The sequence below is a fragment of the Manis javanica genome, chromosome 17, assembly GCF_040802235.1.
Source record: "Manis javanica isolate MJ-LG chromosome 17, MJ_LKY, whole genome shotgun sequence".
NCBI classification, from domain to species: Eukaryota; Metazoa; Chordata; class Mammalia; order Pholidota; family Manidae; genus Manis; species Manis javanica.
The window spans coordinates 29,514,525-29,534,869 of record NC_133172.1 but is presented as its reverse complement, the minus strand read 5'-3'; the positions used below and the strand labels follow the sequence as shown (position 1 = coordinate 29,534,869).

The 20,345-nt window shown below is 44.0% G+C and overlaps 1 protein-coding gene across 2 annotated transcripts in view; it reads left to right on the top strand.

Annotated features, from left to right (window-relative positions):
- ABCC11 (ATP binding cassette subfamily C member 11) overlaps nucleotides 1–7,198 on the top strand; it is a 97,738-nt gene extending 90,540 nt beyond the window's left edge. For both annotated transcript variants that reach the window (XM_036996521.2, XM_073226826.1), the window contains 5 exons: nucleotides 743–902; nucleotides 4,150–4,228; nucleotides 4,899–5,012; nucleotides 6,433–6,597; nucleotides 6,729–7,198. In XM_036996521.2, the coding sequence (XP_036852416.2) occupies nucleotides 743–902; nucleotides 4,150–4,228; nucleotides 4,899–5,012; nucleotides 6,433–6,597; nucleotides 6,729–6,842 (632 nt within the window). In that variant the 3' untranslated portion in view covers nucleotides 6,843–7,198. The remainder of the gene's footprint in view (nucleotides 1–742; nucleotides 903–4,149; nucleotides 4,229–4,898; nucleotides 5,013–6,432; nucleotides 6,598–6,728) is intronic.
- Nucleotides 7,199–20,345: the final 13,147 nt, after the last annotated feature.

Here is a 20,345-nt window from a genome sequence, read left to right as displayed (position 1 = left end):
TGCTTTCAGCTGCAGTCTTCACTGTGCTCTGCTCTTTCTGTTTTTTACCTGCAGTTGGCTGGAGAGGGCTGGGCTCTGACCCAGAGAAGCCCTCAGTAGACACTGGTCCCATTGAGTGTATTCATTCTGTAGGTATTTATCGAGCACTCTCTCATCTGTCAGGCAGTGAGAACAGAGAGGTGAATAGACAGATACTGACTTGTCTTTTAGAGCAGATGCCCCTGAGGCCTGGAAAGTAATGAAGATGAGTGAAATGAGTCTGGGGTGTGATGACAGGAGGGTGTGCTTAGGTGGAGAACACTGTTTTTCTCTAGGCTTTGGCTGCACTTAGCTCCAGCTGCTTGTTGACTGGGGGCATATGGGACCAGGGTTGCCATTTCTGCTGAGTTTCAAGAGAAGCATGCAGTTTGAATTTTTGCATATAGGATCTTTGAATTTTTTTTAATGCTGGAAAAGAATTTAAAAACTAACATTAACACTGTATTTGTGAAACAGAACATATATGTGGCTGGGTTTAATCCAGGAGCTCCATTCATGATCTCCAATCTGGGCTGTAAGAAAGTTTCTCATGGTTTTGGGCATCACTTGGAACAGAGACTCAACCTTCTGCTCTCTTAGTGCTCATGATGACAAAGGATGGGGCACGGAGGGAACCCAGTCAGATGTGACTGCCAGGAGTGACCTGTGTTTCTCCTAGTGCAGACTCAGGAAGCTGAAGCCCTGCTTGTTTCTTGCCCAACAGGTAAGTCCTCCTTGGGTGTGGCTCTTTTCCGCCTGGTGGAGCCCACAGCAGGCCGAATTCTCATCGATGGTGTGGACATCTGCAGCATTGGCCTGGAGGACCTGCGGTCCAAGTTCTCTGTCATTCCTCAAGATCCTGTCCTGCTCTCAGGATCCATCAGGTATGTGCTGGGCCAAAGGCCATCCGGGTGCAGACAGGCTCCTAGGATTGTTGCAAGACCTGGAAGCCAGAGCTGTTCTGCCTCTGATTATCTGGTGGCCAGTGCCCCAATTTCTGGGCCTCTGATCTGTCTTTGGCACACTGGGCCACTGCTGCCTACCTGGCCTGCCCCACTGTAGTGTCCTTGAAGATTGAATGAGGCCCTCATAGACACAAGAGCACTTTGTAAACCATAAACAAAAACAAGGCATAATTTTCATTTTTTGAAAACCTGATGGCATTAGTCAGATTTCAGTTCCCTCTTTGGCATTTGCACTGTGGTGGCCGTATTCCTGCATGTCTGGATGAGGTTTACTCTCCACTCTCCACTCTCCACCCACTGGATAAAGCCAATGGAGCATTTTAGGCTGGAGGTTGGGGAGTGCTTCTTCATAGGGTACACATTCCAGTCAGTGAAGAGATGAGAAGTAATCCAGGCAGTCTGCCCTGAGAAGTAGACAGAATTGGATCTTTCAACCTCTTTTCCACACTTTCTGTTTCCTCAGAAGTCAACTCTGTGACTGAGCTTTATCCAGATTTGTGCCCCTGCTTGACAGTGCATGGGAGCTATCGGCGGACACCAAGGCAGGGAGTCAGGGGAAGACTGGTGCATTAAAAATGAAGCTAGACCCCTGTGTCTCAGGGACATTTAAGGGGCTTCTTAGGAAAACTGATCCCCAGACCTCATTCATTCATTTATTCATTCCCTTATCATTCATTTACTCTTCATCCTTTCACCAATTTAACTTACCTTTTCTGAGCCTCTGCCAGGGACACATTGTGCTAGGGACTGGGGACACTTTGGTGAATGATCACTGCCCCTGCTTCCCTGACAGGAGTTCATAGTGTAGTCAGGGTGGAGTTATGAGATGTAAGACCTAAAAAATTATAATACAAGGAGGTAATTGCTATATCAGAGATATGAACAAAATGTTAAGGGAGCCCAGAAGTAAGACAAATAAATGTGTGGGTGAATCCAGAAAAGCTTCACAGAGGAGAAGTTTGAGCAGGGTCTTGAAGGATAAGTAGGAGCATGCCTGGCAGAAAAAGAGGAGAATGTTTTTCTAGAGAAAGTACATAATATGTGTACAAACAGAGAATTTTTAAATGATTGTGTTGTTTTAGGGCAATGAGATAACATTTAATGATAGATTTCTGTGTTAATGTAGAGCTTGATCAAGTCCATAGTGCTTGGTATAGGACTAGTAAAACTATGAATTAACATTCACTGAGCAGCTATATGTGTCAGCCCTATACTTCAATGTTCCATCTCCCCTTTACAGGTGAAGACACTGAACTTAGGAAAAGGAGCCACACAAGTGAATGGTGGAGATGAGGGATACTCTAACCCCTTAACCAATTATATTCCCCTCTTGCAGCAGGAGGTAGAGTGACTGCAACACAGGAGATCTGGGTTCTCTACTCCTACTTCTGAGTTTCATCTACTTCTGAGGGTCTTTGATTCCAGCCTGTATTTCAGTCTGACTTGTGGTGTGACTTGGAATAAGCATTTAACACTGATAAACCAAAATTTGCTCATCAGTAATGTGGTATACCCATCCCATGAAGGAAAGGATATTAATGAGCCCATTTGAGAAAATGCTTTGGGGACTATCAAGTACCGCGCAGATAAGACATTCTACTTTCTGCTTTTCTAATACAATCCAGCCTTTGTATTCTAATACAATACAAAGTGGGGAAAGATAAAGCAGATATCAAGAACAGGTTTCAATCAGGACTGAGTGGTTTTGTAACAGCGAAATGTTCACAATGTTGCCTATGCCAAAGGCACGTGCCAACCTTAATGGGTATAAAGTCTAGATAGATCCCGACCTGATGTTGGTTGCCTGGATGATAAGTTAGGATTCTTTCTCTGCAAGAGACCACGAACAGCACCACAGTGAGATACCACTTCACACCTACTAGGATGGCTATCATAAAAAAACTAAGCAAGAGAAAGGATTATCAGTTGGTGAGGATGCTCTGGTGCGAATGTAAAAAACCACAGTGGAAAACATATGATGGTTCCTCAAAAAGTGAAGTATAGAATTATATCTGATCCAACAATTCCTCTTCTAGGTATATACCCAAAAGAGTTGAAAGTGGGACTTGAGCAGGTATTTGTATGCAAGTGTTTGTAGCCTTATTCACAATGATTGAAAGGTGGAAACAACCCATATATGCATCAATAGATGAATGGATACACAAACTGTGCTATATATAGACAATGGAATATATTATTCAGCCATAAAAAGGAATGGAAATTTGATATATGCTACAACACAATGGACCTTGAAAACATTTTGCTAAGTGAAATAAGCCATAACAGAAAGACATATATTGTATATTTCCACTTAAATGAGGTACCTGGAATAGACAAATTCATAGAGACAGGAAGTAGAATAGAGGTTACCAAGGGCTCAGGGACTGGGGAAAGAGGGAGATTGTTTAATGGGTAGAGTTTTTGTTGGGATGATGAGTTTTAGTGTCTGGTTACAAACATTGTGAATGGATTTAGTACCACTAAAGGGTACAGTTAAAAATGGACAAAACATTAAATATTATATTATATATATTTTAACACACCTACATGCACATGCATGCACACACCCACATACACATACCCCAAGTGGTTTAAACTAAAAAGACCTTTTTGGCTCATGACCAGGAATCATTCAAGGGCTCTGTGTCCCCCTTGTTTCTCCTAATTCTGCCTTGGCCTCTTGTGGGCTCCAGTGAGGGCTCTAGGGGACCCCATTTGTCTCACTCCCAAGGCAAGATGGTTGCAGCCTCCTCTGTTCAGTCAGTGAGAAAGAGTAAGCCTCTTTTCTGAGGATTGCCTGAAAAGTCCTGAGACACAGTCTGATTGGCTACATTCCCACCCCAACTAACCGCTGTGGTGCGGGATCGCTACATGCTGATTTGCTTGTACCTGAGTCACTTGCTTCACCCTGGACTTGGTTTTAGAATCCCACCTGGACCACGTGGGCTTGAGGGTGGGGAAAACGTGGCCCCCAAACAAAGCTTGGGGACTGCTGGCTACAGAAGGAATAGGTCCTAGGAAGGCAAAAGCTACAACCACTCATGGTAGTTTCATGGTTTCTCTAAACCAGTAATCCACTTCTAACCATTAGTCATCTGCTGTGTATAGAACATGTGCTTAGTGGTCTCCTGTGGTCATTCAGTACTTCCCTTCTCTCACATGGCAGATTCAACCTAGATCCCTTTGACCGCTGCACAGACGAGCAGATCTGGGACGTCTTGGAGAAGACATTACTGAGTAAGACAGTAAGTTGCTCCTAGGCCTTACCTTGGTCTTCGCCTGCCTCTTCAACAGGGGTGCTGGTCCTCTGGGACTCCTCTCCCATGATATTCCACATGCTGCCGCTTTGCGGCGGGGATGACACGATCTCACAGAGATGAGATGATCTGGGATTCCTAAATAAAGTCTGATGGCACTCATACCCCGCAGGCACGTTCTAGGCTCCAGGGACACAGCAAAGGCAAGGCGAGGAAGGTCTCTGCTGTTCTGGTTCTTACAGTCAATAGGAGATGAAGGCAACAAATAAACGAACACACATGATCTGTTCAGATAGCACACGCACTGTAAACGTAGTAATGCGGCCCAAGACATGTCAGTGGGGAGCAGCTCCTGCCCATGGTGCAGCCAGGCAAGGCCTCCTTTGAGATGGGACATAGGAGTTGAGACCAAATATTGAGGGGGCAGCCAGGTACAGATCTTTGAGAGCACATTCCAGGCACAGGAACTCACATATGCAGAGACCCTGAGATGGGGGCCAGAGGGGGCAGGCAGGGAAGAGGCAGACCTGTGACGGAGTGTGGGGAAAGGGGAAGGGTGTTACGAAGTGTGGTAGGAGAGGCACCGGGGTCAGGTAGGTGTCACCACGGTGGCCTACACGCCTACACGGCCTACATTTCATCCTCCCTGACATTACAGGTCTCCAAGTACCCCCAAAAACTACAAGCAGAAGTTTTGGAAAATGGCAGAAACTTCTCTGTGGGGGAGAGGCAGCTGCTCTGCATTGCCCGAGCCCTCCTTCGCAACTCCAAGGTAAGACCACCGAGTGGCCATGAGTGATGCTGGCATGGGAAACCGTGGGGAGTGCTCCTTCCCCTTTCACCACAGGGCAATGCTGTATGTGCTTTACATGCATATTTTCAGGTCTGTTCATGTTACTGACTGCTGTTCTACATGTACGTGTGGTGTAAGAAAGGCAGGCAGTTGGGGCTCAGCCTGAGCTCCCTTAGACCCTGATATCCAGCAACTAAGCTGAAATGATCCATCACTAGATCCAAATCATGACGTGCATTTCCTACAAGGAGCTAAAAGTTAGAAACTTAATTTAACAACTGTCTGCTATACATCCTTTTACAAACTTGGATGCCAGACCCTGTTGTCTTTATTAGAGCTGGGAGTCAGACAACAGCTGTTCCAGGGCAAAATTACCTATTTTTAAAAAGTTTCATCTGACAGTATTTCTTGAAGTTTTCCAAATATTTTGTTAGTAATTTTGGGTATTTGACTGCCTGAGCTAGTTAGGAGCAAATTTTGTCTCATAAGAAAGCAGTGCACAGACACACACACATACACAAGTACAGACATGTACATTTACCCCTCCATACACACTTGTGTACATGCATGCACACAGCTGCACACATGTATGTGCACACACACACAGACCATGGTTAGCTCATGGTGAATGCAAAAACTGTCGGTGCAGATTATCAGAGCTCTGGGAAAAGAGGAGGCCAAGCTCAGTGGGACCAGAAGCAGGGGAGAAGGTTTCAGAGGAGGGAAGACTATGACCCTTTTGCTGAGACAGATGAACAACAGGATTTGCAATACAGATGTAGTGCTTTCTTAACTTCTCAGGTCCTTATTTCAGTTACTTAGTCACTGGTAGCAAAGTTGTTTTTTTCTATATTGTTCCTCAAAGTTGAGTCATCACTTTATGATTTTTGTCATATATGTGTATCATCTACCTGTGAGTTACTCATGATGCCCTTTTAAAAAGGGCCTCATTTTAAACAGTAACATTTGTGAAATCATACTTCCTGTGAAATCATGCATACATTTTCCTAATGCAAATTGTTAATGAAACAAAATCAAAAATGTTAAAATAAAAAAATGCTTATCCATATACTGGATACACTATCTCATGTACCGTCCAGGTATGTGCATGCCCCTCTTTGGGGAACATTGATTGCTCTGTTAATTGGAAAGCAGTTCATAAAACAAGAAGTTACCAGTAGAAAAATTTTCATTTTCAAGAATGTAATTCTCTGGTCACTAAAAAAATAGTTAACTCTTAGTGGAAACACATTCTCTTCATAATGTAAGGGATAACTAGAGCTCAAGTGGGCTTTGAATTCCATCCAGATCTCTCTCATTTTCCAGCTAGGGGACTCAGTGAATTAGTGGTAGACTTTTCTGTAGGTCTTGGGGCCTGACCCTATTTGATATCCACCAGATCATTCTTATTGATGAAGCCACAGCCTCCATTGATGTGGAGACCGACACTCTTATCCAGCACACAATACGTGAAGCCTTCCAGGGCTGCACAGTGCTGGTCATCGCACACCGCATCACCACTGTCCTCAATTGTGACCGCATCCTGGTCATGAGCAATGGGAAGGTGAGAGCTGCAGCCCTGGGCTGGTGGGAGGATGGGTGCTCAGGCCAGGGCAGTAGGAAGCCTTTGAATTCTTCAAGACTGAGCTCAGCTGTGTCCTGCCCCCACCCCCACTTCCTCTCTCCATCTCCAAGGTTGTAGAGTTTGACAGGCCTGAGGTCCTGCAGAGGAAGCCTGGGTCCATGTTTGCAGCCCTGCTGGCAACAGCCAATTCTTCAATGAGCTCAGGAGGAGTGGAGACTGCATAGAGGCTGGCGGCTGAGCTCACCAGGGCTCACCAAAGCTGCAGCTGTGAGGCCTGCAGTCTAGATCTTGTGTGGAGATGGCTACTTCTCCTGAAAGTGGAGCTGAAATGTGTTGAGGGGTGCTGACAATGGGATGACGAAGGGATTGAAGGAGTAAAACCTGGAATAGGCCATTCTGTGGCTCCCCAAGCCTAGGAACTCCAGCACCATTTGAGAACATACAGTCAAATCATCATGTGTCTTTTAACTGATATGTTGAGTGATTTAATGATGATGTAAAATCGTATTGTAGTTTTCTGATTTGTGTGGAAAGTGTTGCAAATGAAGAATTGATTTTTGTAAAAAATAAAAGTAAGAAAAAGTCACATTCTCTGTTCTGCTTTCTATGTTAGCGAGTACTCGTTCAACTGCAAGAAACAGATACTCCCTCAAACTGACTTCTGGAAAAAGCAACTTTATGGGCTCATGTAATGGAAAGGTCCAAAAAAAGGTTTTAAATTGTGTGCCAGTATCAAAAGGATGTCTGTCTTGTGGACTCTGCCTCTCTTCTCTCAGCTCTGCTTTCCTTTGTTTGGCTTTACTCTCTGCCTTCTCTCTCCTCAACGCGGCAGCATCGCTGCCAGCAACTCTGGGCTCATGTCCTACCAACTCAACAGCCCCAGGTCGTTCACCCAGTGATTCCAGCAAAAGCTCCAGGGCTAAAACACTGGGCCAACCCAAGTTGTGTGCTCATTCATGAGCCAATTACATAGTAGACCCCAGTCACGTGCCCATAGCTGGGCCTGGGGATGAGGTCAGCTGCACTGAATTACAGGGACTGAGAATGAAGGGGATCATTTCTCCAAAACAAAATTGGGGTGTGCTTTCTACATGAAAGAGGAATTCATATGGATGCTGGTGAGGCCTGAAACAGTAGCTGTCCACTGTATGTTTGTTTACTGATTGGAGCACAGATGGGTAGAATAAGTGATAACATATGGCAGCTGGAAATATCATTTACTGCCCCTTTCCCCCGAGTGGTTATAGATATATAAATTGAAAAGGTAATTATTTTCAATTTACTTCTAAGGAGACCTCATTATTGAGGAGGAAACACTCAAAGTACTTCCTTTGTGTTTTCAGGTTATGTAGTCTGATTTTGCCATAAGAAAAATCAGTTCAGTACACAAATATTTTTACTCTGTTTCTTGCATTGAGGTAGGTGCTGAGGATGTAATGAAGTTCCTGCCCTCAGGTATTTGGGATCTAGTGAGGGTAAGTGAGCAGTGAACAAGTAAACAGGCAGTTCAGAACCCAGTGACAGGCAGTGTGGACAGCCCGAGCAGGCTTCCTGGTGAGGTTGCAGTTTACTGAAACCTGAAAGGTGAACAAATATTTGCTCAGATGATGAGGACTGGGGCAAGAAAGAACTTCCAGGCAGAGAGAACAGCAAACAAATCCCTTTTGGAAAGTACTGTGACTGGGGCTGTTGGAATCCTGGGACCAAAGAGAGGAGCGAGCTGGAGTCCTGGAGTCAGTGATGTGAGCGCACCACCTTCTGCTCCCTTCCTGGGGATCTCACAAGGCACCTTCTTCTCTTCCTAGGGCGTTTCCTACGTGAATGTCTTCTCTCTCTTAAAAAATCCCTTTGCCAGGTATACTCCTTTCTTCGCAGCCCTTTCCTTTTCTCCTTGGCCCCTCCTGCTCCCACCCCATCCTACTCTGCAGGGTTACAGAGGTGCTCATCTGAAAGGTGAAGGTGACTCTAATCACCCTGCCCTGCCCCCTCCCAGAGCTGCCTGGGGACAACTGCAGGCACCACGTGTGAGAACGGGCTCCACATACTGAGTGTCTCTCCACTGCAGTACTTCACCCGAATCCCTCCCTAGGCCAAATTTATCTATCTATCTATCTATCTATCTATCTATCTATCTATCTATCTATCTATCTATCTATCTATCTATCTATCTCTATCTCTATCTATCATCTATCTATCTATATCTATCTATCTATCTATCTATCTATCTATCTATCTATCTATCTATCTATCTATCTATCTATCTCTATCTCTATCTATCTATCATCTATCTATATCTATCTATCTATCTATCTATCTATCTATCTATCTATCTATCTATCTATCTATCATCTATCTCTATCATCTATCTATTTAAAAAATTTCTTTAAAATTTGGTATCATTAATATACAGTTGCATGAGCAACATTGTGGTTACTGGATTCCCCCCATTAACAAGTTCTCACCACATACCCCATTACAGTCACTGTCCATCAGCGTAGTAAGATGCTGTAAGAGTCACTACTTGTCGTCTCTGTGCTATACTGCCTTAGGCCAAATTTAGATGCCATATTTTTTGGCCAGCAGATGGCAGGCTCTTCCCAAAGATGAGGGGTGGCCTGGTGCTTTCGGATCCAGATCCACTGAGAATCTGCCACAGCAAGATGTCCTGAGTCAGAGGACAGGAATAGAGCCCATTTCTACTGTTTTCCGGGCCCATCCCATATTCCCTGGAAGGAGCCTCTCTTCCTGGAACAATTCTCAACCTCGGCTGCACATTGACACCATCCAAGGAGTCTTTGAAACACTGACAGCCATGCTTTGAGGTTCTGATTTCACTGGTTTGGAATGGAGACTGATTTCACTGGTTTGGGATGGAGATATAAAAATTTAAAGGGATTTTTAAAGCTTCAGGTGATCCAGTGTGCAGCAAGACTTGAAAATCATTTGCTCCAAGCAGCTTCAGAATTTTTTGGAAAATAGTATATATTCATTAACAGTATTGGTAGTATTTTATTCTTTAAGCTGAGTGATGAGTATATGTATTTTTCTTGAAGTAATTTGTTGTATAGTTTTGGGCATCTGAATTATTTTGTAATACAAATTTAAAAATTGGTATTTGATATTTCAAAAATAATATGAAAATAATTGTCATGAGAGAATGTAGAACTTGGTTCTACTACTTCCTTATACTTGTTTGAAGGTTTGCTATCATTTATATTTTCAGTTACATTCCTGTGTGGAGGAGACCACAGTATTTTTAGTGCCCAGGGGTTCTAAAGACCCTAATCTGTCCTCAAGGGTAGTTCTTTTCCTGGTCATGTGCAGTGGACAACTTCAACATAGGGTATGTGATGTGGTCCGCACGGACAGCAGGCAGATGTGTGGATCAAAGGAGGCAGTGGCCCCACTGGCCCTGCCTTGGGCCACCACTTTTCCAGCTCTGGACACTCCATCTTAAAAGAAACACTGCTAAATGGAGGCTCTCCAAAGGACAGCTACTGGGCGGGGGGTGATGTTGTGAGAAGGACCAGGTGGAAAGAGGGAATGGCTCAGATTCAGTCTTCATTTTCCTGAAGAGCTTCTTCTACAAGTGGCTCCAGAGGGCAGCCCCAGGCCCAAGAATCATGGATGTTCAAGTCGTTGGAAAGGTCCCACTAGAGAGTGGCTGCCTTGAGGGGCAGGGAGCTCCTCAGGACTGGGAGCTTTTTCTGACAACTCTCCCCTGTGTAGGGCGAGGGACATTGTAGATAACCCCAAACATCTAGAGCGTTCCAACGAGGTTCAGTGCTGGCAGGGATTCTGCGGGTGTGGGAAGGTGGACTGGGTGACTTCTGTGTGGTACGTGACTCTGGAATGCAACTATGAGCATGAAAATGCCTTATGGTAGGGGTTCTCAAACTGCAATGAGCATTAGAATAGCCTGGAGGACACAGTTTGCTGGACTCCACCCCCTACTTTCCAATTCAGTAGATCTGTCGTGGGGCTTAAGAATTTGCTTTTCTAGCAAGTTTCTGAAGTTGCTGATGCTGCTGATCAGGGACCATTCCCTTGGAACCCAGACATTCCAAGATCACTCTGTCCCATGTAATTTAGAGAGTAAGAGTTTAAACCATCATTCTAATATTCTCCTCAAAGTTTCTGTGTATTTCCAGCACATTTTATTTTTAGATATCTTCTGACTCAGACCCTCCTGAGCATCTCTCTAAGCTATGCAGACTCTCCTCTCCATCACATTGACCTGGAAGGAGAATCCAGCACTTTCCCTTGTTTTCTTTGCACATGTGGATGACTTCAGTGAAATTTTGGGCCAAAGGAGGGGTTTCTATTCTAGTAACTCACAACTCCCAATGGGATATCAAGCACCCATCTTCTGCAGGAGTCTCTGCATTTCCACCCCTCAGGCTCCAGGGTCCTCCCTGCTGCTCGTCATTATCCCCTGGGGTTCTCCCTGTTCCCAACTCCCAGTTCCAGGACATGCATTTTACAGAGCAGTTTAGTTCTTGCTTTTGTTGCCTTTTCCTGCCAAGCAAGTCGCCAGGGTCTCATAATCTATACCAAGAGATGTATCAAGGCAGTTGTCTAAACAACTCTTGTGCCAGCTGTCAAGATAGTAAAACTTCACCCCATGATACTACATGTCCCCTATTTCATGCTCTGTCTCCTTTAAATGACTCTATGGAAGCCAACTATGTCAGAGTGAGAAGCAGTTTCATAAATTGTCAGTCCAGTCTTTTTGGCCTGTGGTCCATGGACTCCTCAGCTAGATTCAGGGAGCTGTGAATTTGGATGTCTTTTTTTTTTTAACTCATTGAAATTTTGTATTCCCATTGACTATGAATGAGGTAGCAAACCGTAATAGACTTTGTCACCAAGAGAAACCAAAGATATTCTCAAATCTCATTTCAATTGTTTCAGATATCTCAAAATATCATTTATGTGCACCACTGCTTTGAAATTATAGTAGTTATTAGACCTACTGTTAGATCATATTATTTAATGCATGAATATAGAAGCATATATATTATAAAATCCAACATCATGTTTTTTATATGTATTTTGATAACCATGTTTCATTATAATTGGTTTTCTTAAAAAATCCCACGTACTTTATTTTATGCATTTAAATACTATTCTGAGAACATTCTAGAAAACCAAAGGGAGCTATGGCACAAAAAAGGTTAAGAACCCTTATATAATTCAGTTCTTTGATTTTGTAGAGGAAACTGTCTCAGAAAATGGAGGTGCTTTGATCACAATTACCCCACTGGCTTTAACTGGATGGCTTGGGACTTGAACCTAAAACAGGAAAAGAAGGGACAGGTAAGCATCAGGGGTTATGGATAAAGGCTTCACCCCAATACCATCTGCATGGTGTGTTCAGAGAAGGGTTGGAAGACTAGCTCCTTCTAGTTCGGATGCCTGGCCCACCTTGACTTTCCCAGTTCTCGCCACCATTGCAGCAACTCTGAGCAGAATCAGGGCAAACCCATTTCTCATTACAGCAAAGAGGAATGCAATTTTCTGATTTAATGGTGATGTTCCTTGCCACATCCCTGGTTCCTGAATGCTTTGCCATCTGTACTACTGCCCTCTAACAACTGTACTGATCCAGAAACTTGTGTTCTGACATGAGGGCCCACTCCCACTGGGCATTCACTGAAACACTCCCACCCCTTCTCCCTACACCCATCAGTATAGTTCATGATTCTGGGGTTGTGCCTGGTTTATTATTTAGAGCTTATAGAGCGAGTCCACAAACACCATTTCACATAAAACACATGCCGTAAGAGTTGCTGGAGATGTCTTAGAGTTTTCACTCTGAGGGCCTTAACAGAGCAAAGAAGGAAAAAGATGCATTGCAAGATCTTCATGACCTAACCATTTAAAGGAAAAGTTTAATTGCTCACAATAAGCTTAGTTTTCTTGGTCCTGAGAATGGAGGGTTGTCTTTTTCCACTTGTGGGGGTGAGTTTGTATTCACAGACTCAGCTCTCTGAGCCAAAGGACTTGCTCAGGTCTTTGAGCTGTAAGTGTTGGATCTGAGGCCAGAACTCATGTTTTCTGCCTAAGATTATGCTTTGTTTTTTAGAGAGCTTGTTCTCTAATTGTGTCATGCCTACATTACTGGCTCATTAATTATGTTTCTTCCACTTATTGCTTTGAAAGCACATTCAAATTCCAAATTACTTTCTAAAATCATTTGACATTTACTTTGTTTAGTCTTTATCTTGTATCTCTCTCCTTAATTTGTAAGGCAAACAGAAAAAATGAAAACCCCATCTCTCTTCCTTCAGCTGATACTTAGTGTACTTCCACCAGATTCCAAAAGCAACCCAGAAAGTGCAATTTTTTTCTCATGAAATCCTACTAATAAAAAAGTTTTATTTACAAATAATAGTTACCACCGATTGAGTATTTACTATGTTTAAGAAACTGTAAACACTTCACTTGAATTATCTAATCCTCACTTCATTTCCAATGCTTTGAAAGTAGTGTTCTCAGATTATAGTTGGGGAAGTTAAATATAGAGACTTTGAGCTCAAATCTGATTCCAGAATTCCTACTCTTTAACCATTATATATTACTGATTCTGTAAAACTCTGTACACTGATTTTTGTGTGCTTCCTGGGGTCTTTGAGACAGGTCTCTCTGTCTCTGTCTCTGTCTCTGTCTCTCTTCCCTTCTCTTTCTCCTTCCCCCTTTTCTGTACATGTATAACTTTATATACATACATAAATACTTTTTAAAAATTATTAAAACATTTCTTGAGGTTGATTGAGCTCATGTTTCTAGAGTTTTATTGAACACATGTTGGTGAAGTGCAGGAATAGGGAGGATTTCAGACAGAGACTCGCTTTGGAATAAAGGTCTCCCAGAACTTCAGAGCTGGGAAAACTCCCTAGAGAAGCAGTCCTGAGCACCGAGCACCATCGTTGGTAACTGGACACACAGGCTCCTCATACATGCATATACATTTACTTACAAAATATGTGCCACATATACTGTTCTGCTTCTGGTCTCCCCTTCCCTGGTAAGGGGCCAGCTCCCCGGTCTCCCCACCTGTAGAACTGGAGCTGGGGAGATTTTCTCCTTCTTTTTTGCAAAGCTGTGATGTGACAGGCTCAGAAGGGGTGGCTGTGCAAGCACACTGAGTGAGCTTTGAATGTCACTGAAGAAATCAGACTGCACCACAGGTCTGTACTGGGTCACTATACTAATAACATTTATACACAAAAGTAGAATTTTTATAAGGATGAGAAAAATATATGGGAAGGTTTTCTACCACTTTCTTCCTGTCATCCGGTGGATTGTCTTGCGCCTGCGCCAGCCCTGGGGATATGTATGCTCTAGTTGAAGCTTGGTGCCCTGGCATTCTGTGAGTGTATGCGCCATCTGAAACAGGAGCTTGTCTGTTCTTTTCTTAAGGACCCTCCTGGGCAGACACTCCACAGTCCCTCCCCATCATTCCACTCCAGAATTTGTTGCCTGACAGGCCAAATGGTCTTAATGTGATACCAAAATACTGTGTGTCTCGGTAGAGATCCGTCTCTGCCAAACCTTCCACAGGCATAGAGGAGAACTACTCATCAATCTCATTCCATTAAGCTGACAGCATTTGACTCTGGAAATTATGAAAGTGTGTCTGTGCTGTGTTTCTGAGACCTCCTAGGATGATTGTGAAGATAAGTGATAAGAGGATGAAGAACTTCGTGATACACAAAGGTCCCTACAAATATCAAGTGATATTTTTAGCAGTGATTTGCATTTATGAGAAAGGAATGGAGGCAAGCAAAAGGGGACGCCTCAGACTTGCATAAAGAAAGTCTGCCAGCCAGCCCACCCCAAGCCAGGGAACCTTTCTCAAAGGACTTGGCTTCCTACACTGCCACGGTCAGGAGATCCTCCCCATTTCCTACCTCCCTGTTGGGCAGGAAAAGTTTTGGCTTGGGTTGGGGAGCCTCCTCAGTGAAATACATCTGCAGAACTTGGAGGATCCAGAAACAGCCAGCAGGGGGAGGAATTGACCAGGATAAGAGTAGAAAGAGGGTTGGGCAAGCTTGAAATACTATAGTAAAATTTATCATACAGTCCACGCAAGTCAGGAGGTCTTCTAAGGTGTCCAAATTCTTAAAAATGAATCAGATATTAATGAAATCAAGTGAACAAAAATCTTAGAAATGAATTTGTTATTTCTAAATTTAGAGCTTTTACTCCCAACCATCCACTGGTCACTGTGGAATCCTTCAGCCAACTCTGAGCAAGGCACCACGGCCAGGCACTTAAAAAGAATTGGAAAAGACCTGTTCTTCAAGGTTTGCCAAGCTTAAAGTGAGATAAATAAGAAACTCGTATATGCAAGAGGTAGATGTTGGTGCCAGCCCTGGACTTACCTTTCATTTAATTCAAGAAAAAAAAATGGGCTTGAATTGCCTTTAAGTTTTTGGTTAAATGAATAGGGAATGAATGAATATGATTTTCTGTGTTTTGAAGATTGGGTTCCCCTTCTTTCTGCAGACCTCAGAGTTTCTCACCTTTGTGGGAACATGGGAAATACATGCCTCCTGGGACACAGGGGACTTAACTACAGCCTTGCCCCAAGCAGGTCATGGAAAGCCTCCAGCTGGGAGGGGAGACTTTCTCCTTCTTTCATGCAAAGCTGTGATGTGACAGGCTCAGAGGGGGTGGCTGTGCAAGCACACTGCATGAGCTTTGAATGTCACTGAAGGAATCAGACTGTACCACAGGTCCATATTGGGAGGGGGTAGAGCCCTTTAATGTGGGTAGAGGGAATGTTGGTCCCCCAAAGTTCCCTTTGCAGGTGTGGTGGGAGTGGCAGTTGAATGGGGCAGTTGGGGAGGAGGGCTCCAAGCAGGCAGCACAAGGGAAGTTGGATCTAAGGTCCTTGGCAAGAAGGAGACACAGGCACCACCTCTGAACCCCAGGGCTTCTGACACTTCCTCCTTTCCGTCATCCTCAGGATACTAGCATTTCCTGCCCAGGTACAGCTCCTCTCTGCAGCAATCAGCTTCCAGTTAGTCTGGGCCCTCGTCTCTCATTCCAGGACAGGCTGCGGTGCCCACGGGATAAGGCAGGGTCCCAGCACCTCCCAGAGCCTAAGGGAGGCCTAAAGAACTTCCATTTTTGGATCTCCCTGGTATTATAAGAGGAAAAGTAGAAATGCCAAGACAGGATTTTCAAATCTGTGATATACAAAAGCCTACATTGAATAAATGAAGTCTTTCTCTCTCTCTCTCTCTCACACACACACACACACATTGTACTGTTTACAATTTAATCACAGGATTTATTTTTCAGAAAGCTTAAATTTATGGTACACTATTATGTGTAAAAAAGGAGTTCTCTTCTTCCTTCAATCTTGCCAGAACATCTGTGTAATGGAAAGGGTGACCACATCTGGAGAGCCCATCGCAGTACCATTTGGGGCCCTCTGGAGATGAGAGGCTGTGAGCAAAACCCCTCCACCCCCTTCCATACCCCCAGGCTTCTGGACTCCTCACCTGCATGTACTTCCCTCTCCAACTCCAACCCCCACCTCACTCACAGGTCCTTCTGGGTGGGGCCACCACATGACTGCTGCAGACAGCTGGTGTAGACAGACAAGAGGGTGAGGCTGGGGCTGAGGGGAGCCTCCCACAGCTTCTCCTCTGAGCTTGGGGGCTGGTTAGGGCCTGGAGGGAGGGGCTGGGGGAGTTGGAGGGAGGGCATGAGACCATCAGATATTGGCAATTTTGATGGCTTTAAATTAAGAATGAATTTATTAAAAAGAATTGGGGCCATAATCCCTTACCTGGGAAGAATTTTGTGATTTAAAATGTATGCAGAAGAGTCCTAAGGAAGGACTTCCAAATGGGCACTTAAGAAAACTGAGAATTCAATTCTCAAACAAGATATTGTTACTTGTTAATTTTCTGGGTTTGAGAGGTAGAAACAGAGCATAACTGAGCAAAGAGGGTAGGTGTGGAAAATATTTCTTCTTGAAATGTCCTTTAGATATATTTTGCCCTCTGTTGCCAGAGAGAAACAAGTATAGGAAAAAGTAATTCTACTGTAAGGGTAACAGCAGTGTAAATGTGATAATAGGTGCTAAGTTATCCAGAGACCCAGAAAGTCAGGGCAATAAGGAGTGGTGAGGACTGTGGCAAACTAAAGCATGTACACCCTGGCAAAAATGGGTTGCTGCTGCTCAGCGTGAGCTGATGGTAGCACATGAGCATACAGAGCTCCTGATTCTTTAACACAGGCTAGAAGTTTTTTTTATTTTAATATGATATCTCCTAATTTGACGTAAAGCAATTATAAAATCATGCAGGCCAAGTAAAATGCACCTGCAAGTCTTATGTGATCCATAATCTACCAGTCTGTGTCTTCTGCTCTAAACAGAGGACTTCCTGCTCCTGCCTTGTCAGGTCTTTTGAGGTCAAGTTAGGAGCACCCTGCCAGCAAGCAGAGGGATACTCCAGGGACATTTTTGCAATTTCCTACCAACCCACAGATGCTCTGAGTAGAAAAAAGGCATGCCAGGAACATAGTCCTGGTGGCTGTGGGGGCCCTGGCCTGTCAGGCCCTTACTCTTCCAGCTCTCATCACCACCCCACCCCCACCCTGACTGTCAGCAAGCAGATTTGCCACTCTAGGCAGCTCCTTGCTCCTGGCAGAGGATGGCATGACAGACGGGGATAGAGATGTTAGCCAAAGTAGACTTCCTGATTTAAAATTTCCTTTTCCCCACGGGCCGCCAAATTTAGCAAAGTGCCATTCCAGCTGCAGTGCTTCCAAGCTTAGGTAATCATAACTCTGCATTCCCTGTGGAGCGCTCAAGGAAATTTCCTCCAGGTACCAATTTCCTATGTACCCTGATTACCTGAGCCTGGCCAGGGCAGCCTGGTCTCTGTGTTTGGCACCCTGGAGGCTGAAACCCTTAAGACAAGCTGATGACAGCTTCCTGCCAGGACTCTTTGCCACTAGAAAAGTAAGGAAAATAACCAAAGTCATAGGTAAGGACTCTTCACAGGCTGCGGAGCCCACCCTCTCAGAAGGAAGATCAGGACTGGAGGGACTGGGTGGGTTTAGCCTGGACAAGGGAGAAATTGAAATGGGAAGCTAAAGGCGAGCAGAGGGGACACAACAGTCCTCACGTATCTGAGGGCACAGGAAGCTGGCATAGACCTAGTCTGTATGGCAGCTGAGTGCATAGCAGCTGTTGCAGAGAATCACCTCCAGTTTCACAGAAAGAAAACAGTTCATCCCCTTTAGGGCTATTTCTTTAAAACCAAGTTTAACTTCTTATTCTGAAATGACTTCAAATTTACATGAAAGTAATAAGAATAACCCTAAGAAATCCTAACAACCCTTCATTCCAATCTACAAATTAACATTTTGCCACATTTGCTTTAACATTCTCTCACTGTGCATAATTATTATTTTTCTGACACATTTGAGAATAAATGGCAGATATTTTGCTGCATATCTCTAAATACTTCAGTATGTATTTCCTAAGGATAAAGACTTTGTTACATAGCTATAATTATCAATATCATTATCAAATTGTACAGTTATCAAAATCAGAAAATTTTATGTTGATATAATATTATTATATAACCTACTGTCCATATTCAAATTTCCCCATTGTTTTGCCTGGTCCAGGATCCAGTGCAGGATTATGTATTGCTTTTAGCTCTCTTGTGCCTTTAGTTGCCTTTAGTCTGTAATGTTTCCTGTCCTTTGTCTTTCATGATACTAACATTTTTGGAGCACAGACAAGTGGTTTTCTAGAATGTTCCTTTGGGTTTGTCCAATATTTCTCTATGACTAGATTCAGGTTACCCATTGTTCACAGAAATACTGCATGAGAGCGGTCTTGAGAAGTGAGGGTCTATTGCCAAAGCTTGTTGAATTATGGTCTGATAGGCCAGAAGGAAATACTCACTGGAGACTCTGAATTTGTCACATCTGATGTCTTCTTGGGTTCTTCTAATTTGTGGGTTCTGTGATTCTATCTCCCCAAAATAATTTCAGCTGGGTTTCAGAACTTGGAGTGAGCTCTTTCCTTTTAATCAGCTAATCTGTTTCCTACATTGGCTTTGTTCAGACTAACCTTCTGTGCAGCCCTCAGGACACTGAAGGCAGGTAGGTGAGTGACCCAGAGGTAGCGGGAAGCCTCAGGCAGTGGGTAGGGTTCAGGCTTGACTTTTTATGACCCATGCGTGGCAGTAAAAGAGGAGGGGAATGTGATGGAAAGACTGCACGTAAGGCTATGCCCATGTCCAGATTCCCCTTACCTTGCCTCTCTGGCCAGGGCTGGATTGCATTTATTCCAGGAGTCAGAATCCATCCAAGAAACTGAGAGGCCAGCATTTTCTTTACTTTTCTTTTTTTAAACTCACACGGTTTTACTATTTATTTATTTTTTATTAAGATATCACTGATATACACTCTTATGAAGGTTTCACATGAAAAACATTGTGGTTACTCTACATTCACCCATATTATCAAGCCCCCCCTAACCCTGAATGAAGTCACTGTCCATCAGTGTAGTAAGATGTCACAGAGTCACTACTTGTCTTCTCTGTGCTACACTGTAGACCGCCCACCCCTCCCCAACACACCATGTGTACCAATCACTTAGTCTGAGCATCCCAGCAGCAGCCAGCGGCCCTGCAGTGTCTTCCTGCAGCAAATCCAGAAAATCCAGGGCATGGTACTTCGGGTAGAGGAAGCTGCGAAGGGCTTTCTGGTAAACAGACAAATGCAGGTCTTGTGGGGAAGGCTCTTCAGGGGGACTTTTGCCCAGGGCTGGGCCCATGCAGGGTCCAGCAGCTGCTGGCTACATACATAAGGGCAGATCTGAAGCCCTTCACTGATGCTGCCATTCTTGTTGCTCTTGACTTTCTTGCCCAAGCATGCAGCGCATGGTTCCCTTAGTAGAGCCTCACTGTGAAGGTGCCTCACACCCAAACTCAGCTGAGCATCTCACCTGGATTTCTCTCAATCTCACCTTCTCTCCTCTCTGTTCTCTTCCAAACACCCAGGTCTTGTCTCACTTGCTTGAAGAAGTCTTCCCTAACCCCATCATCCTTGCAGACCATACTGATCTCTCCTTCCTCAGACCTGGTAGCACGGGTGGTCTGCATTACTCAGGGACACTGAGTGCAGACAGCAGTTCCAGGGTTTACATTCTTTCACATTATAACTAAATTTCATTGGGCAATCCCTGTATAACTTTTAGGTCTCATTTCTCTCCCTCTCAGAGGTAACCATGATCTTGAAATGGGTATTTACCTTTTCATTCATTTTTAAAAAGCAGACTTTATATCTAAGGACTGCTTTAGGTTTACAAAAAAATTGTGAATATAGAACAGAGGGTTCCCCCTATTATTAACATCCTACATTAGTGTGGCATATGTGTTATGATATTGATACATCATTATTAAGTACTATTTATAGTTTATTTAGTTTTCCTTAGTGTTCACCTAATGTCCCTTTCTGTTCCAGCTTTCCTCCAGGATGCCATGTTACATTTAGTCATTGTGTCTCCTTAGGCTCCTCTTAGCTATGAGAATATCTCAGACTGTTTTTTGTGATCCTGACAGTTTTGAGTTCTTTTCCAGTATTTTAACAATACCGCTTAATTGGGATGTGTCTGGTTAGGCTGGGGTTATGGGTTTTGGGGAGGAATACCACAGAGGTAAAATGCCCTTCTCATTCAT